The sequence below is a fragment of the Lepisosteus platostomus genome, chromosome 8 (assembly GCF_059453375.1).
Source record: "Lepisosteus platostomus isolate fLepPlt1 chromosome 8, fLepPlt1.hap1, whole genome shotgun sequence".
Lineage (NCBI taxonomy): Eukaryota > Metazoa > Chordata > Actinopteri > Semionotiformes > Lepisosteidae > Lepisosteus > Lepisosteus platostomus.
The window spans coordinates 54,186,204-54,213,028 of record NC_142618.1 but is presented as its reverse complement, the minus strand read 5'-3'; the positions used below and the strand labels follow the sequence as shown (position 1 = coordinate 54,213,028).

General features: G+C 34.5%; 1 protein-coding gene across 3 annotated transcripts in view; it reads right to left on the bottom strand.

Annotated features, from left to right (window-relative positions):
* Window positions 1–979: 979 nt before the first annotated feature.
* ralylb (RALY RNA binding protein like b) overlaps window positions 980–26,825 on the bottom strand; it is a 157,850-nt gene continuing 132,004 nt past the window's right edge. The window contains exons 4-9 of one of the 3 annotated variants that reach the window (XM_088643955.1): window positions 25,731–25,778; window positions 20,182–20,345; window positions 13,493–13,606; window positions 12,589–12,758; window positions 9,363–9,418; window positions 980–2,944 (exon numbers count right to left, since the gene is read on the bottom strand). In XM_088643955.1, coding sequence (XP_088500081.1) covers window positions 9,398–9,418; window positions 12,589–12,758; window positions 13,493–13,606; window positions 20,182–20,345; window positions 25,731–25,778 — 517 coding nt within the window. In that variant the 3' untranslated portion in view covers window positions 980–2,944; window positions 9,363–9,397. Of the gene's footprint in view, window positions 2,945–9,362; window positions 9,423–12,588; window positions 12,759–13,492; window positions 13,607–20,181; window positions 20,346–25,730; window positions 25,779–26,825 lie in introns of all 3 variants that reach the window. The other 2 variants (XM_088643954.1, XM_088643953.1) reach the window with 2 other exon arrangements.

Sequence of the window (26,825 nt, the reverse complement as noted above, 5' to 3'; positions counted from 1 at the left end):
AATGATAACTTATTGTGACACATTATGATTCCAATACTAAATAAAATGAGTAAAGGGAAATTTAAGGAAATACTGAAACAGAAACAGAGAATATCTATTAAGACCGTTTTTTTATTTTTGAAAGGCAGCTGTTCATATAATTTATTATGTACATGCAGCATTATTAGTTAACCCTTTGATATTTCCTGTTGGTATTTTTATATGCTGAACATATGATAAAAAATAGGCCATCTAGCAAGAGTGACCTGTGAAAATGCTGTGAGGAAATATCCATCCATTCATTACCAATAAGCCATTTATCTTCACTAAGGTAACAGTACTAAGGGAATATCCAAAAAACAATAATGAAACCCAGTTAACTTTGCAGTAACCACAGTACACTTTATTTAGCATGAATTAAGTACTACCACACAAAAATACTTTAATACTTCAGAATCATCGTTCAGGGATAAAACATTGAAATGGATCATTAAAAAGTAAAGGGGCAGTTAAATGTCTAGTGAAGGTATTGCCAGGAGAAACATGGTTTTATGAAGAGTGAAGTTGTAACCAATAATTAGAAGAATTTACTATTTTACTTTAAGGATCATAAGAATCAAATTTTGGCCCATCTAGCTTGGCTGGTTGGTATGGGTCCAAGGATCAAAGAGACTTTTCTTGAATCAAACTTCTAAAACATGGTTTGGTAGCTTGTTACAGAATACTAAAAACCTTTTGTTATATCTGTTTTGTTTCCATCAATTTATTCAGCTTAAGTCATCCATTTCCAAATGAACAGTATAAATTCAAACTTTAAACCAAGGGTGGCCAAATTGCAGCACCCAGCTGGCTGCTGAGTCACATCTTGAGGAAAGGGAAAGAGATAGAAAGTATAGATAATAAGTGATCCTACTGTGAAAGTATCAAAGTTTGTATCACTATTTATATAGAGATTATTTTATTTTCTGTCAGTTCTTTACATTTATATACAAACATAAGAAAAGCCATACAGCATGTTTGGTTGGTAGTGGTGAAGCAGCTGAGCACTTGGTTAACCTTACATGGTAGTCTATCGATGAGTTCTTTTTTATTCAGTTGTACATTTTAGAATTTCAAAGATTTGAGTTTGCCTTGTGTCAGTATCTCCATCTTCTGGTTATGAATTATGGCTTTAAAGAAAGAAGAAGATTCAACAAGACTTTTAGTGTCACATATTATGTGGCTAAGTATCCTTATCCCTTAATTTTTACATCCTTAACTATCCTGAACTTTTTTTCAAAGACAATCACAGAAGTGATTGTTATGTTGAATCCAGTAAAGGAAAAATGACAAATAAGCCATATTCTATCTTTACAGACACACTATGGCCAGTGGCATCTCCTCAATGATAACATTGTAGTTTGGTCTAGCACTTCCCAAGCACATATGAATGCCCCGCTACAAGTCTCAAATAAAAGTTTAGATGGCCTGAGTGATTTCTCATTTTTACAACAGTGGTTAGTACAAGTAAGGACAGTACAGCTGTCATTTACAAGAAAATATTTCAAAACTATTTAACAGAAGGAACAGTTCTACTTATAAACACAGAAAATGGTATTTAGTCAGTTTAAATAATAGGTCCTAATTCAAAGAAAAATGTCTTTAATGGTTTTCTTATTTAACTCTTTAACGTTATAAGAGCAACTTATTAAAATGTCATTATTAACAATAATGTACTTAGAAAAACACATGAACTAAAATAATTGTGGGGATAATTTTAAGAGTGATTAAAATACTTCCTTTTTATTTATGTGCATTCTGGCTCTTGGACATATAAATTGGTGTATGTGACTTCTACAATTAGAACATTTGGCCACCCCTGCTCTAAACCTTTGGTAAGTGTAAAGTGAGATGAACCAGGTAATAAATAGAAACTTACAGTATAAACTCCAGTCCTCAGAAATCAAAATACTGACCAAATACCTTGGCATAAGGACAGTTCACCTTTAGAGACCTAGGTAGAATTGTGCCACACCAAAGAAGGCAGCCAGCCAATGAACACGAGGATAGCCAGACTGAGTATGACTGTCATGACATTGCCTTTGTGTTGTACAAGTAAAAAAAAAAAGATTCTGCATTAATATTTGAGGATCTGGCAGGTGAACACACAAACTGACCTAGTATTCTACGTGATGTGTGTGATGGTACAACAGAGCTTGCCTATGTACACACAATAATACTTTATCAAATATCAAACATGTGTTAATCTGCTACCAGCAAACATATTGAAAATATTTTGTTGACAAAACGTTTTGAACTTTTAGCCATTAAGGTAAGCTGCAGTAGAGAAAAATCTAAAATCTCGAATGAAACATGCATAGTTTCGTAAAAAAATTACAGAATCAGACCTATTTATGAAGTTTTGTATTTTCACATAGTCGCTGATGGGATGATGCTGTTGTACCTTCGAGTTCTTCACTTACATTTGCCCTAGTAAATGCCTTGATCTACAAATGAATCTCTAGGTCAGCAACATCAATGAAAATGTGCTATCAGTGGATTCATCTAAATAGATAAAGGATTAAAAACAAAACTTGGAACCTGTTTTTAAACAGCTCTGTGAGTATTGTATATATAATTTTTTTTTCATTTTTGAAAAATAAAAAAAGACAAATTGGTGTGCACACTGGCAAGCTCTTTGTGAATCTGGTCCAAGGATATTTAGAAGTGTACATAGATCAGGAACATGAATTTTTACATTCATACAGTGTAGACTAGATGCTTGATATCTTGACAGGGACTGGAAATGTACTGTAAGTGCCAAAAGAAAGAAAGTGCCACCATTCTTGTTTGCTTGTTTCAAGGAATTGCTCCTCTCCAGCAACATTCCTTGCTTGCCCATGGGTCTACCAGTTTCCTCAAATGAAAGCTGTGACTTTCTTCACAACCAGTGGTGTTTTGAAAGCAGACTAACATCCTCTGATCCCTGAAATACAGAGAAATGAAATTAATGACATGATGGGTGCAGAGTTAAAATTCCTGCAAAATAAAATATCAATGATTAAAAGTGTTTAAGTCACAAATAAGACTAAGAAAACTGATTAATTATCTTGTATTAATTATTTCCAGACATACTCTATTTGAAATACAGCAGTGAATGCAGAAGGGGAGTATTAATTGATTTATTTAGTTATGTACTGAATAATTTAAATCCCCATTGTCTAAGAAAATATTTATTACAATTTCAGTCATTATACAGTATATCCACATATAAATACAATTACTACATACAACATTCATGGTAATTAAATCCATTTAAGAAAATACATTTTTAATTCATCCAGGTTTATGTACAATAAAAACAAGATCACATTTTAAGTACAAACTATCAGTAGATTTTATTTGGTAATTCTAACTCTCAGGAAATGCAAAAGGCTGTTTCAAAGTAAAAAAATGTGTTTAGTCCATCTGTTTTAAATATTATGGTTCAAAAGAAGTCTAAAACTCTCACATCAATAGAAAAAGCATGATGGGACTGTTCTGTTTATTGAACAAGGAGTAATAGAAGACAAACATGCCAAATGTACTGGTATTGGCATGGTTTGTTGTAGACTGGTAAACCTGCAACCTGGGCTTGTGTCTGTGTACTGCAGCAGTTTAAAGTGCTCATGGAGATTCATGACACTGAGGTGGTGGAACACTTGCTTTTCATTAGATTGTGTACTTGCAGACAGAAAGCAGAACATAGTATAACAGAAAGAACAGACCCCCTTCTTGTCTCGCAGAATTGGGAGTTGGGAGACCACCTCCAACTATACACTTTAAAGCAAGAGTGTCTACCAGTGCAAGCATGTACAACAGGTTTAACTGAATGTAACACTGAAACAGGAACAGCAACTGGCAGGACCAGAGAGCACAAAGAACAGTTTATTCTCAGTCTAGACCCCATCATTACTTCATCATAGCTTTACGTAAATTATTAAGTCTGCTTAAGGCCCTTTAATTCTGCTCAGAGTCCATGGCCATTGCAGCAACAACAGGCATAGTCTAACAATAGTTGGGGCCATTTTCTATACACCAGTATGATATTGTAAGTGGTAGGTACAATATCAGGATTATAACCTTTAACAGAGGAATTGTTTCAGTGTGATGCGGCTCATAAAACATAAATGGTATTACCTGTTGAATTCCATCTTACAGTTACCATACGTTTGGCTGCTAATGTGTGTGGATTGTTGGTTTAAGTGTGCTGCTGCATTGAAAATGCAACTCCTATACATGTTGTAAAACAAAAATGTTTCCCAATACATTGCGTGACAATGAATGCCAATTATGTGTGTGGCAAAGGACACCATTTATTAAAAGGGCAAAGAGTATCAAAGCGCAGACTCCTAATTCAAATGTGTTGGAAATGTCACCAAGCCCTATAAATGACAAAAGCAATTTGAGAGCATTGTGGCTTGTGATGATGAGAATGAAGGATATTCCCTTCCTCTGTTTTCTAACTGCAAAATATACCAACACTGAGCACACAGGATACAAATACAATAATAACCACACAAAAAACAATCTTATGTGGACCATATGAAATGTGCATAGAATCCCTGTAAATGTACTTTAGAGCACAGCGCACATCTGGTGATGGTGTTCAATATTCATCCAAAAAGTGATTGAAGGTATAAATGTTTTTTTTCCCTGATTACATATGCCAGCTGAAAACAGCAGGTGTTGATCTGCTTTCTGCTGTTGATAAACAGAAGCACTGAAAAACTCTGCAGTGTAAATCATACAGTAATGTATGCAAAATATGTGAGATGCTGCCCCAAACATACATTATATTTATTATATGTGTAATAAATCAAGAGTGGTGATATGAAATACTGATTATAGACTACACTAAAATGAATTCTAATAAATTAGAAATGAAATAAAATAAATGAAAATAAGTAATAACCCCAATTTAAAATAACAGATAAAATGCCTCCAATAGTCAAGAATAGAAACTGACTAAGCATAGTATGTTTGTTTCCATGTATAAACAGTATTTAAGATGACACAATATTGTAGACAAAAACATAGAAGCTAAAGGCTCTACTAAACTATCATTTACAAAGACTGCAAGTTCCTGAGTCCAGGGACGTCTCTAAACCAGCATCCCAAAGATACAAGCATCAGCCTGGTTGTTTTTATTTTAGATGAAAATAAACACAAATATTTTTACAGTATGTACATGCTAGCTCCCCTGCCCCTAAATTTACTTCAGGTCTCATCAGAGCTTAAAAGTATCTGGTGAGCGTCAGTGGATGCTTTGTTCATTTTTGGAACTTGTTTTGCAGTGTCTTCTTCAGCTTTGGTACAGCCGACCTAGATCAACCATCCACCACTTAGTCTGCTACTTTAATTTCCTTAACTTTCACACGTCTCAGCCCAACAGTATCACCCATTCCAAGGAAAGATGTTCAGGTAAAGAGTATCAACTCCAGTGCTCTGTTCCTAGCCCACTACCACTAGTCTTGTAGGCTATCCCATACTCCAGGTCTGTTTTAACAGCAGACAGACTTCTGATAAGTGGGCGGCTGCAGAGAAACCCCTTAGCAACCTCAACCTGACATGGGGACTTTAATAAGAACCCATATAATTAATATAAAATATGATAAATTATGTGATCCAGTTTTAGGCAGTATTACTGCTATTAGAAATGCAATGTATTTGGAAAATGCTATTATTGTTCTGTCCTCAAATTATAGGGGCATAATATAAAATATGCTACAAAAGGTGTTTTTAGTTTTTTTTAGGCTGTTGGTTCTTTCTCTTACATCATCATTTTTGTCAAGTAAAATTTCTAAGACCCAGCAAATTACATTACCATGATCAGTGATATATACTGTATGTCAGATAGTATGGTATTGGCTAGCCAACTTACATTTCCAACACCAATCCCAATATGACTAGCATAAGGAGTTCTTTGGTGTCAAGTACTTACTGTATCTTTGCTTACTTGTATATTTTATAATATAGAAACATACAGTATATTAACTGGTAACATGTACTGTATATCATTTTTTATCAAAACATGTTTTCTCATTGTTTTAATGCTTTGATTCTGAGCAGAGTATTAGCTTTTTTCTTCTAATGAAAATTGAGATTTACATAATACAGTGTGTGCCTTGCTATTTCTAGACGTGCACTGCAATACACTGTGGCAAGTTACTGTACAGTATATTACATGTGCAGATGTATATATTTTCTAATATTCATGCATTGAAATCATACATTTGGAGGACTGTTCTATTATTTTTATTTGGTCCTGTGTATGACTTAACTGAATATGTACTTATACATTTTTGTAGTTTACTTGATGCTATAAAGCAATCTCATAGAAACCTAGTGGAATATGAAGTAGGATACTATTTATTTGCATGGCCAAGATTGATTTGACAAAACCTAAAGAAAATTATACTTGGAAATAAAGTAAGAGCTTTACTGAGGCAAACTGGATTAAACTGGACAAAAAATGGATTATACAGTACAAAATAATGTATATCTATGTTTAATGGCAATCCTTACACTTTTATTTTGATTTTTTTCAATAACAGTAAAAATGTAAGGCAACATGGAATATTATTAGTGTTACAATACTAAATATAAAACTGGTAAAAAAAATAGAGTTTAAATTAGGTATAAATTAGGTTAAGGTATAAATTAAGTTTGGATAGTTCCTGAATGTAGATGAATTCAATCTCTTATATGTTAATACCCCATTCATTCAGAGGAATACATCAATAATGTTAATGTAGTCAGAATAAATGGGCAGTGAACTGAATGGTTCATTACCTTGAAGGGAAATGCATCTTCTCCAGCTGTGAAATTCAGATTTTTTGACAGTTCAATTAGATTAATGCTGTTTATAAACTGAAACAGTTCATACTGCAGGACATCATATCTTCATACCTTCTGACAATGTTTATAGAACTCACTTACAGTAGCTGGAAGTATATTTAAAAGAATATGATACATCACACTTAAAACTATTGCAACATTTAAAAATAAACTTTAATATTACACTAGCACCTCTATAAAGAAGTAAAGAGGCTCAATCTCCCTGAAAGCTTAAATTGTAAGCCTACTATCTTTTGCTGTTTCCTCATTGCAAATCCTGTTATGATCTGCATGATTTCTGTAGCTGTTCAGTTCTTAAAGCTGAATGAGAGAAGATGATGTCAGGAACTAAACTGCTTTATCTGTTTTACCACTAATACATTATTAGGTAAAGTTTTTAATGTTTGCTAATTGCAATTGAGGAACACTGATAAACTTCTCCAAATCTGAAAAATGAAGCTGAAAACAACTATTTGCAAGTATTTTGCAACTAATACAAAGTAAAGCTAAAATAAATACTTTAGGATGACAAGTTGTGTGTCTTTTTGTGATGTACAAAATAAAAGCATACATCTCTCTCCTCTAAATCTAATCTTGATGCAATAACACTCAGTCTAGATATAAACAATCACATAAGACAATACTGGTACCACAGTATTGTTATTAGTTTCTACCAACTTCAAACATTTCCTTATACATTTCATCCTTTGAAGGAAAAAATGTCATTATTACTTGCAATTTCATTGTGTACATGACATTTAAAATTCCTTCTGTATTGTCAGCCAAGGCAACATGGAGCATTTGACCGACTTAATGTGGAATGTTTATTTGAATTTGACAGCAGAGAAAAGATATATATATATTTTCGTCTAGGTCAGGAAACAGTCAGAGTTAAATGTCAGAATTTTGTGTTACTGCGTAACTACATGAGTATGACACATAACTGGCATGCACATTCAATATGGTAATTTTTGTACTTTATGGGTGGCATGTTGGGTGGACCTGCTACCCTACAGGTCTTGAGTCCGGACTCTACTATACTTTCTCTAGGTGTTCTGCTTTCCGTAACTCGCTGCCTCCTCCTACTCTATATACTTGCTGGGTTAATCCGTGCCTCTAAACTGTTCTTATGTGATTGCTTGTGTATATAGCTTACAATAGTTTGGTAGTCCTATCTAGGATGTACTCCCATCTTGTCCCAGATAATTCCAGAATAAGCTCTTGGTTGCTGTGATCCCTATCAGGAATAACAGGCTTTCTGATAATGGATGCATGGAAAATGTCTTTATTGGTTGCCATTCTGTCTGAAAAAAATCCAAGACCATTCAATTGATGAGCTCATTATCGTAATATCGAAATGAATATTGGGTTCATTATATTTTGCATGTTTAGCTGAAGATGTCTCATATTTCTCAGTACATGTTTGAATCTTGTCTTCCAAAAAATCTTAGCTATTCAAATATATAAGAAATATTGTATTTACTTACAGATGATCTGTTCTCCAAATTTGTATTTTTATATTAAATGGTCAACTTATTAGTGTAATTCATAGTCTCCAGTGGGATGATTCCAACATTTATATACCTGTGTTTGATTTAATAAGACACAGCTTCAAAAAAATACTGACTATTAATCAGTTTTTAATAAACACATATTAGTCTTTATAAACAGAAATATAGTGTACAAAAGAAAAAATAAAGACTGAAGACACTTAATAAACAATGAAAAATAAAAGTAAAAGGTTTATTCCCATCTATCATTGTTTTAAAAATGTCATTTCCAATACACACGGTTTCCAAAACACAATATACACTAAATATTATATTTGGCCAGCAGCCATATCACCCTGCAACTCACAATTGGTAACCCACTGAAGCTAAGCAGGTGAGATCCTGGTCAGTACCTGGATCAAGACCTCCTGGGAAAAAAGGTTGCTGCTGGAAGTGAAGTTAGTGGGGCCAGTAGGGGGCGCTCACCCTGTGGTCTGTGTGGGTCCTGTGTAGTGCTGGGGACACTATACCGTAAAAAGGTTATGTCCTACAGATGAGACGTAAAACCGAGGTCATGACTCTATGTGGTCTTTAAAAATCCAGGGCATTTATCAAGAAGAGTAGGGGTGTTACCCCAGCATCCAGGCCAAATTTCTCATTAGCCTTTACCAGTTATGAACTCCTAGGCTTCATCAATCTGATCTCCTCCCCACTGATAGCTGGTGTGTGATCAAACTGGCACACTATGGCTGCAATCACATCAGCCAGGTAATTGCTGCACATGGGGAGTCCCCATTAACTATAAAGCACTTTGAGTGGAGTGTCCAGAAAAGTGTTATATAGGTGTAAGCAATTATTAAATTATTATTTTGCCATTCAAGGGTTGAACACAAATTTTAAACAACTGTAGTTTCACCTATTTAATAAATTATACATGCAATTTATTTTTTTTCTTTTGAGCATAATAATAATATAATGAGGAGAAGAAAAAAGAATAGATTATATTTATAAATAGAAACAAAAAGAAAATCTTACCATTTTGTTTTTTTTTTCTCAGTTACTGCTGTCTTCTATGTCTGATACATGGCTGTCTATCTGAATAACAAACACATTAATAATTTTATATGTATTTATTAATTAAAATATATGAAACAATACATATCTTCAAAAATGTTACGTACAAAAAACTATTTACTATATTATGGGACCCTGCTCCCTTTATTATATTTACAATACTCAATCACTCATTTACATTAATTGAGTAGCATCTTTTAATACAACATAAAGGAGAATACCAATAATCATTACAAAAGTTGCATTACAAAAGTTGCCTATCTCAGACTGTTTGTGCTCAACTAGATTTTCTTTTTTAAATTGAACACATATAAGAAACTTTCCCTCTATCCTCAATATACACATTACCATTTTGAATCTAAAGGTCCCATTCACTTAAGGATTTTAATAGTAGAGATATTAACCAGGATAACACCATCCAAAGACATGCATCTTATAAACTGAAACTGAATTAATGTGTTATTCATTAAGTGAAACACTCCATTATCATTATGTGTGCTACAAAATTCGTTAGCAGAGCAAAACAGGTCTAATTTTAAGGTAAGCAGTAGATACTAGCAAAGCTCTTCTAATAAGTGCATATTGGACATACAGTATAAAGTGCATCATAATATAGACCACTGGCTACAAAGAACAAAACAAAAGTTGAGGAAGTTTGAGGGAAGAGTATGGCAGACTGCATTCAGAAGCAAATGCTATTTGTAAAATAAAAACAGCAAAAGAAAATTTGACCAGCAAAATTTGACTACAAATGACTACAATTTTAATAAAAAATCTGAAATGTAATGTGAAATATTTTGTTCATAGAATATATGTGCTGAAAAGTAAGAAGAAATCATTCAAATATCTGTGTCCTCAAAAAGGCATTAGCAAAATAACAGTGAATTTAGTTTGCCTCAAAAATCCTGTTTTACTGCGTTATAAATCTGGAGTGACTTTACAGGTTAAAAACAGGCAGGGAAACGCAAAATGAAAGATTTACAACATATATCCACAACTCTGTGCTCATTATTAGTATTTTTTTATCTGACAAATAGACATTTTTCTCATGCTCTCAAATTTCTGGGTATTACTGTCCATCACTTTTTCCTCTTTGATAATGATACCCTTTCCTGTTAGCATGAAATGAGCCGACAATGAGCAAAAAACATTTGTACTGACAGACAGTATCATCTAAGAAGGATCTATCAGCTCATAACACCTGCTTCCCATCACCACCTTATGGTTAGCACGGTTTACTGAATACTGTGTGCATATAATTTCTACCATTAGTGCTGTCTTTGCACTTCATTTGCGTACATTACCATATTTTTGCAGATGCTAGTGATCTAGCATCATCTTAATTTAAGGTGTGTTAATGAGTATATTATGCTTTAAAATGCATTTTATTATGTTTGATGAATATGGAATTTAACAGCATGCACATTATCCTTCATTGAGATGTGTCTTATTACATACTGTAGGAACTGTTGGTAAATGAGGACTTAAGAGCACACATCATCAAGGAATATTCATAAATTGTTAAGAAGTAAAACACCCCAACGTTATTAACCGAAAAGACCTTTATATCTGTTGGCTTTCACATCCAAACTTTTAGAATATCAGGGAAATTCACCAATCTACTTATAAATGTTATAACCATCTGCTTTTCCCAAGCTCTTAAAGGTTAGTCACCTGTTGAGCATTTTCTAAAGGCTCTTTTTTAATCCCCTTGTTTTGCAGTTATATTTTTATATTTTATATTTTTGTCAAAATTTAAACTTTCCAATCTGGCCACTCAATTTGGAATAACAAATTGTTTTAAGACTCATCTTATGGCTAGAATTACACTGCTATACAGAATAAATGATGACCTGCAGAGATGCTTTTCTGCCCACCAGAGCAGTCTATTTGACATACTCAAATCAACACAGTGCCTTACATAGAATTAGCACAGATTCAAGGAGGAGCAACTCTTACTGACATCACTGCAAGTGTGAAGGCATCTGCAATGTAGTGAGAGGTTGCTCTTGGAGGAAGCCCCCATCTTGGCTCAAAACTAAGGCCTGGTGGTAGGGCCCTGAGCCAAAATGGCCACCCAGTAACAAAATAAAGTGCTGCAGACTGAGATACAGCTGCAATTACTGAGCACTTGGAAGGAATGGAATTTCATGGGAGGGAATGAGCTGTTGGAATTCAAAGTAGAATTACCCACACCTCTTAGGGGAGCCAGGAGGCTTTTAAGGCAAGGTAGGCAAAAGGGTGTTCAGGTAGCCTGTTGCCTGGTCCAGCTAAATTGCCATAGAAGGGCTTTTAACCCTGTCAACCAGGACTGACAGGATAGTAACACATGGAAAAATGGTGCATTGCCTAGCAAGGCAGCAGGGTATCTTCTCAGAGACAAGAGAGAAGACATCAAAACTGCACATATTGAATCATTAGTACACCTTAAATAATGTAGATTAGTTTAGTGGATAATGAGCAAAGAGTGAAAACATATGTAACACAGTAACATATGAGATAGTAAAGAGAAACTGGGCACCACAAAGTAAGAAAGCTCTATCCCTAGTGATCAGTGAAGAGGGGAGAGTCAATGAAGTGAGTAAGAGGACTAGGGACCATGGAGGGAGTCAGAATGAGTACTCCATTGCCTTGCTGAGACACACACCTAAAGATAGTGTGAGAAGACTAAAGAGACTCAGAGAGTGTGGTGAAACAGAAGCAATGTTTGTGAGATGAGAACAGGAACCGGGAAGACCTGAAAGTAGACGGAGCCTGCTCAGTCTTTCCTGGAATGGAAACAACATAAGACACCGAGGATCCTAAAGAGGATCCAAACACAATAGTTAAACCAGGGGCAGCCAGCTAAAATGCCACAAGATAAAGTGACATAATGAGACATTCTTCCAATAACCCTGGTCAAAAAATGCCAACCCTGACAAAGCAGTTTGATGGATCTGAATCACAACTGGATTGTGAGCCGATCCAGAACTCTCCTTAAAATGTATCTTCTTGTACTTGCTCAACTCTGTTATTCCTTCCCTTTTGGAATATCATTGTTTTTCCTGATTGCAGTTTTTGTCCCAGTGCAAAAATTTCACACATTTTCTAACCCACTTTTAAAATTAAACTTTATTCCAATGAAACACATACAACATTTTCTGGTATAATCAACTAAATAAACACATTGGAACATAAACTATTTTACCAGATCATTGCTGCCTTCCTCATCATAGTCATCCTCGGCACCGTCAGTCATCTCCCCTGCTTCTGTTTCCAGTGCTACTTCCCCAGCCTCCTCAGTCGAGTTGTCTGCATTCTCAGATATGGATCCCTCATGAAGTGACTCGCAGTTATCTTCATATTTCCTCTGAGCTTCTGCAAAGATGCAGTAAAATATATAAAAGCAGGATTATGCAAATCAGTCAGGACATAGCCACTAAAAGTCAGCACAAACTGAAGACAAGGATTTAATCAAATGTAAGTTAAGCTAGTCTTTCAAAGAAGCACTGGTTGGGCCTTAAAATAAAGGCTTTTCAATGTTTATATGGAGAAGTGGTTGCATCGGATCTCATCATGTCCATGCTAATCTAATGGAAATGAAGCAAGGAATTCTGTGGAAACCATTATTTTAGCAAGAAATCCTGCACTAGCGTTTTCTTAAGGCTTCCGTTCTGTTTTTCTCTATTGATTAAAGGTGTAGTTTAGGTAGATGAAGTAATGTATTATATGCAACAAAGAATGGTGTCAGAAAGGTTTATTATTTATGACCATTTAAGTGACAAAATTACTACAGGTACTGTTTGTTAATGCATTTGAAAGGCATTTTTTAAAGGTATAGAAGCTTTAAAGATTCACATTTTTAGAAGAAACAGTATATTATTATAATACTTATCTACTTCTGCATATTTTAAATTTTGTTTTTTAGTTATTAGCTTTAGAATCACTATTGAATAAACAGCTTTGATAACTTTAATAACTATTTCTGCAATCACATTAATCTATTATAAGATTTAGACACTTCTTAAAAATCTCAAATGTGTCAAAGTGACAACTAAGTGCAATTTAACTTATCTGCTTGTGGGCTAATTCTAAGGATGAGTTCTACGCACCAGTCTCTGATCTCTGCTGCTTCTCGATCTTCTCCAGTCTGCTCAACAAAGAGTCAATCTTCATTTTAATCTGCAGCAGTTCCCTTTTGATTGTCTGCAACTGATCAGTTTTCACTGCAAACACAAGTTTATTTACATTAAAGCAACATGCACACTTGGTGGTTATCTGGAGTAAGAGTAAAACACCCATTAATTCCTTTTCATGCATATTTTCCTTCATTTTAGATAATGTTAGCTCATATCTGTTTCAGACTCATTTCTTTTAGAATCGATGCATACATACTAATGCATGGAGCTTTTGGATCCAGCTGAGAGCTTGCATGGAATTTCAAATTCCCTTAAAAAAACAAAACCATTCCAAGAATCCTGCTGTTTTATATTTCTTTAGGATGAATAAGCAAAATGTTTTGCATTCATTACTGCAAAAAGCACTGTCTCTTGCCTTCACATTTTCATATGTGCCAGTATCTACAGGCTTTTTTTTTTTTCAAAATTGAACTCCTTTGCAAGGTTTGCTTCATATTATTCAACAACAAATTATTCCACATCACAAAAATCTAAAAAGCCATCATCTAACAAATCAGCAGCAAAAGGAATTATAAAAAAGACTCTAGAACTGGAAGTTTGAAGCTTTCAATGTTGACTAGTGTATGGAAATACATGGGGAAAAACAGAACTGATGATAGAGTGAATTAATATAAGAACATTGAGATTACAAACAAACGTAGGGTATTCAGATCAGCTAATCTATTTGATAGGCAGTAGCTATTTGATTTGAGGATCTCATCCAGCTATTTTTTGACAAAATCCAGGGTTTCAACTTCAACGATATGGCAAGATAGCTTGTTCCATACTCCCACAACCAGTTATGTAAAGAAACGGCTTTAAAAGTCCTTCTTTACAATTGCATTGTTGTGTACTGAAGAAGTTCAATTGATTGCCTCTGTAACTGCCTTTGAGGATTCTGAATAATTGAATTGATCAATTCAAGCATTCATAATTCTCACTCCCCCCCCAAAAAAAAATGTCAAAGCATGAAGTCAGCCTAAGTTAGAGTTAGAAGAGACGTAATTTCCCTTAGTTTTCACTTTGTGTGCCCTGTTTAGTGTTGCACTGTTGATTCTGAAGAAATCCAATGCGTCCCTGATGCTTTGAATACTTGAATTACAACCTGATACACTGGGAGCACAAAATCTTGCACCACGGAGGACAGGGTGAAGCCACCTCTCAGCAGAAAAATTCTAGTGGAAGTGTGAGAGATTGGGATCTAACCTTCCTAATGAATTTCTATTATGATTTTTGTTATAACTCCTTTAGTCATAATTGGTACGTAAAATTTGGTTAGTGAAAAGCACTTACGGTGAAAAAAACAACAATTACAAAAAAAAACATTACATTTCCCTAAAATCTTTTGTACTAAAACACTTTGAACAATGTAACCAAAACAATACAGAAGTATATTATGTAAGCCCCTTTTTAAAAAGACACACCTTGCAGTATCTCATGAGAGAGACCGTTCCGAAGCCTTGGGGTACAGACATTAAAAGTGGGCATCAGCCAAGATGTCAGGGACTAGAAAGTTTCTTCAGACTGCCTGTCTGAAGAAACTGAAAGCATGATTCTCCTTAGATGACCAATCTGCTCATGTAGTTACTGGAGGAGTTGGAATTGCTTGTTAAAGCTGAAGGCAAGGCTAACCTCATGGAATTCTATAATAGGCACAGACTTAATCATGTCCTACATCTCACTTTTTCTGAAGCTACTGCCTTTGAAATCAACCTTTTTAGAAAATAATTAAATCTTCTGTTAGACATCAAGCTGAATTTCTTAAATGTACATCTAAGCAGAATTGTAACTTTAATGGTAATCAACCTAGCAGTTTACGATCTTTGAGACTCTGCACCAATGAACACTTTGAAGATATTCCTGTCATTAGATCAATACTGGTCACAGTCTAATCCAGTGCAGATAACACTCTACATTTCACATTTTATCCTAAATCATATAGTTCACAGTTGATATCTCTAGTTTACCTAGCATTTTTCTTGAAAAACTGACTATACTCTACGTACCTACAGTATATATATACTGTATATTGTCTGAACTAAAGAAGGCAAAAATAAATAAATAAAAATAAATATAGTGGTATTTATCCTGAACTTCGCTTGACTGTTTTAACCCCAATGAGTTTTCCTATTGCTTGAAATACTACCACTGAGAATCAATCCTGCTAGTATATCCCTAATTCTCCCATCTTTACAATTTGCTCCTTTGCCCCTCTAAATGCTACGATTTATTTGCTGGAGGCCAAATATGACCAAATTAGTAAACCACAATCAGACAGGCTTTATTAAAGGGCATTCTACATTTGCCTCTCTCTACTTTCTACACACATTTATTAGAATGACCTCCCACTAAGCACTTTGTTCATAGCTGAGGAGGCTCTTAAACAGCTTGATCAGTTTTTCATCCCATGGGTTGGAGATCAGGTTATATTAATACTGTTGAAATGTGAGATAAACTTTCAGAAAACAGGTAGACAGTGCTCTTCCCAGTTCCTGTTTCTAGTAGCACTTTTCATGTGTGCCCACTTTCGACTGTTGTTTGCCTTGTCTTTGAAACCATTCACTCAAGCTATCTGCCAATCCACATTTCCAACCCTGATTTCCCTTAACAATACTAGGAATTACATATTGCTCTGTGCTAAATGACTTAAGTATGTAGACAAGGCTAATTCGTCCAGTGCTGTGGGAAAAAGTGGACTTCCAATTGTGTCAACGGGAAAACACTTCAGCTACCTCCTTACTGAGATTTACAGTACTTTTTTTTAAATGCCAATAAAAGGGAATTTATTTTTTTAAACAACCAGACACTGATGTGAACAGATTCCACATACCTTCATGCTTGCATCTCCATAATAAAAATAAATGTGTTTCCTTGCTTGAACTTCTTTATTTTTAAAATCTTTCTTCACCTATAGGATACCAGGATAGATTGCATCCTAGATAATATATAAATATGTATGTTTATATAGGCAGGGAAACAGCCGCATATTAGACTTTCCACCCTCTAGTGTGAAAGCTCTGCTGGTGATCTAGCTCTACTAAACTTTACATTTTATTTCTAACCCTTTGTTTTACATTCACTATTTACTGGCATATTAAACATTGTAAATGTCCTATTTTTTATCCTTCATTCTTTCTTATTTTTCCACACACAGGAACATTGTTACTTTGAAATACAGTAGCAAGGCACAGCTTTACAATGAGAATAGCCTTCCATATTAATGTGTAAATATGCACATGTATTATTCCATACAAATATTGTACAATAATGCATTTATTTTGTACCCTGATAAAAGACCTGCTTGGATATACACCGGATCTGAATCCATGTGGTTTAATCATTAGGGATACAGAAACATTTTTGTTTTATTCCAGGAGAAATCTAGCATTACTAAAGATTTAGACAATGATTGAACAAGAGGTTGGCTGCACACTTGTTGATTGTGACTGAAAGGAGTACATATTGTATGTTTCAAATCAAGTTATTCATTTACTAAATTCAAAGATAATTTACATATTAATGTCCTGTCTTACATAAACTATGAAAATTGTATATACTCGGGCAAAGAGTGAATTATTAACACATCTTGTGCGATACAAGCCTGTAATGTTAAGAATATCTAAAAAGGATAAAAAAATGAATTATAACAAGCTCTCCCAAAACTAGACTCTAGACCAAATCTTTTTGCCATGTTCCTTATTTTAGGAATACATTGTTACTAATGTAACCTTACAATTCAAAAATGTTTTTCCCAGTATAAAAGAGCAATTTGCCATTTATATTTCCATCTGAATTGCATGTCTAATTGAAGAACATTAACTCAATGTTAACTGTAAGTCCCCTGGGAACTTCCTGCTTTCTCTGTATTGTTTTCCAGATAGGAGGCTCACACACATGCATCTGCCCAACCTCATCTCATTTCATGGAGTCAATAGAAGTCCACAACATGGACTTCAGTTATGTGAAAGGATCAGAATCAATCTCCTTGCTTAGACCAAAACAAGAAAAATAATTCCACAGGGACGTCAAGCATAAAAAAAGCTTTGCCTCACTGCTCTTTCAGGCTTTATTATTTATCATTTTCGCTGCAGCATTTGGCTCATAACAAAGAATGTCTTATCTCAAAGCTTAACTGTTTGACGATAAAAGGCAAACAACATTTTAAAAGTATTTGACTACAACATATTTTTTTTATTTCTTTCTTTTGAAAAGAGAAAAAAAATAGAAAAAAATAGCAAAACTGTAGATTGTTCTTTTTATTTACCGCATTATTGTTAAAGTTTTAAAGAAAAAATGTTGATCAAATAATTATTCACAAAATTGACTTAAAACCCTTATATTTTCCATCAAGTCTTTGATTACATCTTTTTACCCTTTATTTGTCTTCGTAAAATGAAAACAAAATGGATGCATTAATCTCTGTGAAACATTGCTTGTGGCATTCTATTTTTTTTTTTTTGGTTGTCCAGTAACTGCACTATTCATTTGTGAGAGCTATGGTTTGCGTTTTATAAGCTGTTGCATGTAAGCAAAAAGTCCACAGTCAGAGTAAAATATGGACGCTTGTCTGTCACAAGCCACAGAGAAGATTGTGCCTGTATGAACCTTAGAGATTTCATCTGAGTCTGAAGAACAGGTATAAACAACTGTGATCAGAGTGAAAAGGGGGTTTGTGGTCAATATTATTAAGTTATAATAATGTTACATGAAATTATCACTGAAAACAATAAGGTAACTCAAATGTCATCATTGGTACCGCACCATCATGTTCCAAATTCAAAACAATGCTTCCCCCCTAACTCAGAACTTAATGCCATGTTTCTAAAAACATTACTGTTAGATATACAAGTGTTCAACAGCAGTAAGGAAAACCCATCACCACTGTGCTTGTAAAGTGCAGTGAGAGAGCACCTGCAGGATTTCACATTTTTTTCCTACAATAGTGAGACATGGGATACAAAGCAACACAACTCTGTATTCATCCCTGTTGTAGACTGAACTGTGTCTAAACAGTGAAAAAACCAAATGATGCAGATGTGAAAGTAACATACAGGAAGTCTTACACGATAAACAGTTATACTCTTACAAGTTACTGTGAATGTTTTTGTCATCAACCACCTTATTAATGAAATGAGTCATCTTTATGGGAAATACTAGCAGGAAACTTAGTCATTCTGATACTGACTATTGCATTTTCAGACATATTTATGTTCCTGCCAATGAAATCTCCAGTTAACACTAGCTTTCAGTAGTTGGCTGCATTAAGTCTAAATTATATGTTTTGTCAGATGCACTTCAGAGCTACACATTGTGTGGGCTTTCCTTATTGTCTCCAAGACATGCAACAGGAAGAAATTACTCCCCTTTGAATATGGGGGCTATACTTAAAAACAAAACATAACACTTTCACAGAAGCTGCAATAGAGACTGCAGTTAAAGTCTCATTGCAGGACTAAAATGAAATATAAAAAAAAAACTTCTTGAGAGTTACCTTATAAACATAATTTTGGAGATTACAATAAAGTAGTTGTGTTTTTATTGTTTCCTTAAGAATAAGTAGTATTTATTTAGCATATTTATAAAATGGACATACCTATAGTACCAAGATAAGTCCTAGAAGTAAGATAAGGTTTAGGATTAAGACAAAAGAGCAAGGATAAAGGTGTCTGAGTTATGGTCAGAGTCAGCAGTGTTAATGTTAACGTTAGTGTGTAGCAGTGTGGCCAAGTTAAAAAAAATGTTTTGTTATGTGAATGACATTAGTAAATATTTTACTACAGCAAGCTTATCGTAGACCCACAGACATTTGTATCCTTAGTTTAAAATATGTGCTCATTTATATGAGGAATACACTATACTTATTTAGTAATTCAATATTTTCAAACTTCAGTGAACATAGATTTATTTATAGCTACCTATGAAAGTGATGACGTACATTAAAGATAACTCCTCAGTGTTTTCCGCACAAAACACACAATTTTTGTCTAAAGAAAACTGCTGAAACGGAAACTAACTTGGCATTTCTAATGCAAGCTCAGCAACTCATTTTTTCCCAGGCCACTACAATGAAAACTAAACTATACTAGAAAACAATTAATTTCATTGTTTGGACATTTCAGAATAGATTTTGTTTTAATATCAGTTGGCCCAGTCACTTACCAGCTTTGAGACTCCACAATAATGAATGGTTTTCAGATATTACTACCATTAGATTGGTGGAAGCAAAATTACTGGTAAATCTTATACAGATAAAATATACAAAAATACATTTTTTTCCAAAGTTATAGAGTCCAGACATTTAAATGATGGGGGTGGCTAAGGGAGGTTGATTCAGGTGGAGTAGTTTTTATTATTTTTTGCATTGTATGTGTGTTTGAGAGAGAAAAATAATGTTCACAAAAAACATTGAGATTTTGTGCTTTTCTACTGGTACAATATAAAGCATTGGCGTCATAATCACTATTTTACAGCTTGAATATCTTCTGGTGCCAATTTGTCTTTTTTCATGTAATCCCTGTACCTGTACTCTCATATTTGAAACTGCTGTATCATTTTTCTTTCGGTTTCTTCAGATCTTGCATTTAAAATGAAATGAGATGAGCAGAGTAATTTTTATGTCTTACACTTGAGTCCCGAGGACAAGGTGCTGCTGGTAGTGACTCTGGATGATCCTTTGGCTGGGAAGGTGGTCTTTCCTCGGCGAGTGGATGAAATAGCAACACGGGAACGCTTCAGTGGGATCACAGCCCGAGGTGGTTGGGCCAGCCGACCATGGTAATCAAAAAGCCTAGAGAGAAAGGAATGAATCTTGTTCTGTAAGTTTAAGAGAAAATGCCATTCAAATATCTAAAAATGCTATCTAAAAAGCATTTTGCATGAAAATGACTTAAAAACGAACTCCTTCGATTTAAGTTTTAGAACCATATAGTCACAGTAATAGTAGAACTCATTATGGAAAGCATTCTATCCTGAAAACAACTACCAGTAATTTAAAATAAGTACAAATATCAAACACTTTAGTGTATTTGAAGGAAGGGGTAAACAAATGAGCCATGTGCAATAGATGTTCAGTAACGGAGAAAACAAACAGAATCACACTACTGTATTAACAGCATACTGCTTCAGCATATCAATGCTATGAAAACCCCTTTTGTCTTATTTTGTGTTTGGTGGGTAACTCCCCAAAGCTCATGGGAAACGTTCTACCACAATCATAGTCAGGTGAAGAACAGTAGCAGTGACTGGTTGGGTAACCTGGTAGTGATAAAGCATGTAGCAGGTGGGAAAGTGAGCAACTGTGAGGAAGAAGTAGTATAAAGCAACACAAGCAATAAAACTAACAACCTGGAAGTTATTGAGCCTTTTATGAAACCAGTCCCACGTCTCAAGTAAAGTAAAAAATGACTCAGGTTTCTTGAAACACAAGTCAAAATCTTGATTGTGAACACACTTGGGTTTTGAATTTAGTAAAATTAATTGGTGTCATGTATCATTACATGATAAAAGAATAGACAACTGTGACAACAAGACAACAAGAAATTGTTCTGTGTTTGGAAATTTAAGACTTAAGGGAGACTTACAGTAATATAAGTCTAACTCTAGAAACCCAAAACATTGCTGTATAAATCAATATTAAAATACTCTAATAATGTGCTGTTAACTGTTACAATCACTAGAGAAAACCATAGCTCTGTATCATTACTGTGAACATTATTAACATTATTTATTTTCCTGTCAAATGCATTAAGAACTCCTTTTCTTGTAGTCATCATGCAAAAATGAAAAATAACTCAATAGATTAAGCATTCAGTTCTAAACTAGTACACTATTAAATAGTAATTTTTATTTCTATTAAAGCAAACTCAAGCCATGCATGTTTCAGGACTTATCACTGTTAGCTGGTATAGAATAGATATAAACACAGCAATGAATGGCAAACACTGGTCAGTCTGAAAGACCAGGGGGTTAGGGTGCTGGTACACGCAATCTTTTAATACTCAGGTCTTAAGAATATTGACAAATGCAGCTGCAAGGTACATAAACGGTGCTTTTTTATTTATAGTGTAAGGAAAATAATCAAAATCCCAAAACACAAAACAAAAGCTTAAGCTCATCTTAGGCTCCTCTACCAATTAGAGCTATTCTGTTCCCTCTCTAATAATAACCTGGCAGCTAAGCTGCTTACTGGCTTTCCAAAAAATTTCTCTGAGACTCTTTCTCAACCGTCTTCTAAAAACACAGTTCCCAGCCCCAAGCGTTACATCCACAGGATCACTTCCTTCTCTTTCTGGTGAGGTCGAACAACAGATGGTCTCCCTCAACTATAGTGTCTAAATATAGACAGCAGATTAAACCAACCTCTGGACACCTCTGCTTCACAACCTTTAAAACTTGACTTGACCAATTTGTCTTCTTCCAACTGGTCAGGTGACCTAGGGTCAGAAGCTCATTCCCCCCAGCCATCTGGAGAATGTGGTTCAGACAAGGTTATCAAGTTCTGGTTCCGTCTTGTCTGAACCCAAAACCCTCTTACACCACATACAACAGACCATAGAACAGCAAGCAGTAAAAACAATTAGCAGATAAGAACATATTACAACCAACCTTAACTGAAGAAAGAATTAATGACCCTACAAGAACATAACATTGAGCTCCATTCAACAATTTTGGTATAGATTCGATGTACTGTACAGTATTGTTTAGCACAAATCTGACTTCCAGATAACCTTTCTTCTCACCATTTCCAAGATAGAATGTAAGTCAACACACATGAGCTTCCCACCCCCTGCAAAACAGGCACATTAAACAGCTATATAAAATATTCACCCTTTCTTTACACAAGAACAGAAAAAAATAAAAGCAAGGAGAGAACATATAGAGCAGTATAGAGTGGGTAGTATCTCTGGATTATTTATATTGTATCTCTAGTTTTCATTTCAACAGAAATTCTATCACAGGTGCTAACTGATACCAGAAATTCATCTATGTTCCTGATTAGACTTCTGTTTCAGCACTCAGTCCTTGGTTCCAAAACAATTTATTGTTTGAACAACCACAATTTACAACATTTAATCTCTCCTCAACTCATTTGCTCCTTTATTTCTGTGAAGGCATACAGATGGGAATAATGTTTTTTTTCACTTTCTGAAGAGTGTCAGTTGGTTACTATTCAGCTATCACAACTGTATAAGAGAATGTACTGAAACTCAGAATTTTTGCACATTGTTGTTTTCTTACAAAGGCCATTTGTCTTCAAAGAAGCAAGAAGGCAAATTGAAAATGTTCAATAGAAAATTGAAATCAATTAGCCTGTGATTGAGAACTCAGCTAGAACAAACACCAGAACACCTAGAGCTCCCTAAGGATCAGGGCTGGAAAACATTGATTCAGACCTCCCTTTCTTGTTTCTGAAAAGGTGCAAGTTCAAAAATTCATCCATCTATTTACCAGCCACCTTATCCAATTCAGGGTAGTGTGGGAGCCAGAGCCGCCTATCCCAGCAAGCAACAGGCACAAGGCACGATACACCCTTGATGGCGCCAGTCCATTGCAGGGCACACCCAGACACAAACACACAGTGGGACAGCTCAGTTCCAGATAACAGGATAGGAATGCAGGAGGGCAATGACTGATTTCTAATATTCACTCTCAGAAACAGCTGTAAAAGCCAACTGATTTAAAAATAAACATCTGAGTTGATAATATATTTAGCTATAACCAATTGGAATGCAGTTTAGAACAAATATCTGAATATACTGATTTGAATATATGCTATGTCACTTGTTCCTTGTGACCAAGAACTCCCAGGTCAGCTGGAGTTCTCCACATAATTGTATTGAAATGCCAACAGTGCTGTGTGAGTTCACAGTTGGCCAGGATTTCACAGAAGCAGCAAGCCCTGTGACTTACATACTGTACTTCCCAGTGACATTTAATTTATTTATAGTACACTGTTTATATCCTTTGTCAAAACACTCCAGATTTCTCATTCTTATCCTCCTTAATACTCAGTGCATTTCTTAAATTAAAGGTAATGAATGGAATTTACATACCTGAAGCCAAAGTATTATATTATCCCACTATGGCAGTTTGTCAATATTTTGTTTAATTGTTTCTTGGAATAAAAAACATAAATCAGCAAATGTCTTTAAACAGATGGTTTCTTAAGGGTGGTGAACAACAGCTTTAAATAGAGTAAATGTTTTATGTATGTAAATCAGAAAGCTGTGAAAAAAAACAGACAGAAGTCTTTAAAAAATGTGTGCATGTTTTGTAATTTCACAAACTGGTACACCATAGGAAAGGTCTGAATACGTTTTCAAGGCACTGTATATAAAAATACTGAAAATGTCAGACAATGACTTCTGCCCTACTTCTGTCCTATCTATAGACTATATACTTCATAGACTATAAAGTATGACAAAGCAATCTGGCATTTAGAAAATGTCATAGCAGATGCAAGAGTTGATGAACAATTAGTCTTTGGAGTAAAAAGAAAGACCACACATTGTTAAATTTAAAATACTTTCTCTTTAGTGAATTCAACACACTAAATGTCACTGCTAATGATGTGCAGCTTTACTTTCATGCATGTTCAGCAATGCATTGAAATTGATTAACCTTATAGGCTAATATAATGCTTCCATCATTCTTCTCTCCACAGAATCTCATCTGTTTACTAAAAAAGAGATATCTGATTCAAGAGACATAAAATGTTTTACTAGGTAAGAAAAAACCAATTTACTATATAATCTGTATCTATTCCATATCACTTACAAGCACTTACAGCAATGCCTTTTTTTTGCTTCGGGACAGAATGCTCAATTAACAGGATACTCTCTTATTTCACACAGCTTAAATTAATAGATTGAATATGTTATTTTCTTTTCTTGCTGTTTTTGTCAACAGTTTGGTTCTACTATTATTTTTAAGTTGATACCTTTTAATATCAGTAGGAAATAAATAGATAAGTAATTTTATTTGCGAGACTAAGAAGGCAGCTACAGTAATATGACAGATTTCCCACTTCCTAGTCTAAAATCACATCCATTTTAATGTCAGGTAGTCACCATCTTGTGCTGCAGCATTATCATTTTTAGTCAGATCTCAGAAGCTAGGCAAGGCTGGGCATGGTCAGTACTAGAATGGAAGACATCTGAGCAAATCAGTCTAGTGGTGCTGGTGGCACTGTTTCTAGACCAAAATTCCCAAACCAGCTCCACAGAATGGTGATCAGTCACACTGTGCTGTGCTATAGGAAGAGCTCTTCTTTGGAGGAGACATTACATCGAGGTCCTGACATGAGTCAGGTTCCCATTGTAGTCTTCAAAAAAGAAGAGGTGTTAAGCTGTATTCCAACTAAAGACCAGTCTGAGCTTGACATTCCGGTCCTCCTAAAGTCCCTCTTAAATTAACTGTTCTTACATCCCTGCCTGATCTGTTGTGTAGTGGGGAGGAAAGTGCATAATGGCTGCCGGAAGTCACTTCGGTGGTAGTTGCACTTTACAGGTGCATAAAGTGGATCCCCCTTCTACCTGGACATATAAAGCACTTTTTATTGCTATATAGACATAAGAAATTATAATCTTTCAGAAGTAGCATTCTTTTACATCACTGGCCAAAGAAGTACCACAAACTACAGTCATAAATATATACAGTATAGATATATGCCCACTGCAAACATTTCCTTTGTACTTGTCCTATTTCCTGTGCCTTCACACTAGTAAGGTGAAATCCAATGAGATGGTCAATATTTAAATATACGCAGTCCCAACTTAAATATAAAGAAGGTCTCTATCTTGGAAAGTCCGAATTCTAAATTCAACCAACTTCACAAATTAATTGACTGTCCTTCCAAAAGAAAAATGGGTATATTCAGATATAATGCTAATGAACTGGTGGTCTGAAAGGTCACGCTACAGCCTAACTCTGGGAGAGAGAACAGACATACTATTGAAGTAATATGAGAAAACTATCTACAAAATATTACAGACATACTTAAATATTTAAAGATACCATAAAATGATTCAGTGATATCTCTAAATAGTACAAGGCAATAATAAATTCAATTTTTCACAACAATACAGTTGAAGCTTTTTTTATTACTCATGTCCTTAAACACGAAAAATAAATTCAGTTAAAAAATAAATACATATGAACATGATAGACATACCGATTGTAGAAATCATCCCGGTAGTAGTCATAATCAAATTCATAACCACTGTGAAAAAATAAGAAACATAAAACATTAATGCTATGCACATTTTCCTTTTTGTATCTGGGTATAGAATTAAAGCATTTTCATTATTATTACTTAGTAGTTGGTATTTAAATAATAATTTCAGATTAATCTATAAATGAGAAGAAAGACTTAAAAAAGCAAGTGTAATCATATTAAAAAAGAGATTAATTCATCAGCACTAACTAGGACAATTAAAGTTCATTTCCAAGCACAGACAATGATGTGATTGTGCATAAACTGGCTCTTCATTAGACATTTAGTTAGGCATTTAAAATCCTTTGAACAAGTAAAAAAAAAAGAATGTGTTACTCCATAATTATTCTAAACAAATTCTCTGTATTGATTTTGGAGTTATACAGCACACAATTTCATTAATGTTTTGTCTGTCTGCTCAGCTGGGATGTTGAGTCATGTTCAGTATAAAGTGTCATTATTGTGTATGGGGAAATATTCCTTATTAACTTCTGCTCAGTGAATTGTCAGAAGTCTGAAGGAGTCTGGATTTATCATTTCTATCTAGACTCTCTTTTAATGAGTGAGTGTTAAAAGGTTAATTGTTCAAATGTTCTACAGAAAAGACTGGGATAGCAAAAACTGACCATCAGTTCAACACAAAACCCGGAATTAATAATCTTCATTCTCCAATAATTTAGTAAATGTATCTTACTCGTGAGCTCCACAGTCCATTTTCATGATCACTTTTGCACACTAATGTTATTGCTGTTTTAAAAAAGAATAACATTACATCAGTAGTCAGTACCTGAATCAATATAAAGCTGGTATCTTGGAAGATACTTAACATAACACTGAAAGATTTCATTTGAATGTTTGCATATTAGAGTAGTCAATGTTTAATAAATATGGCTTTATACTGTGTATTTAATATCTCTATAAAATTGCTATAATAATCCAATATACAGTATGACTAATTGTGAAGGACCATCTGTCTGGTTTAACAAAGTCTGACAAAGTCTACCAGCACTGAAGAAAATGAGTAATGCAATAGGCATTTGATAGTTTATTTCT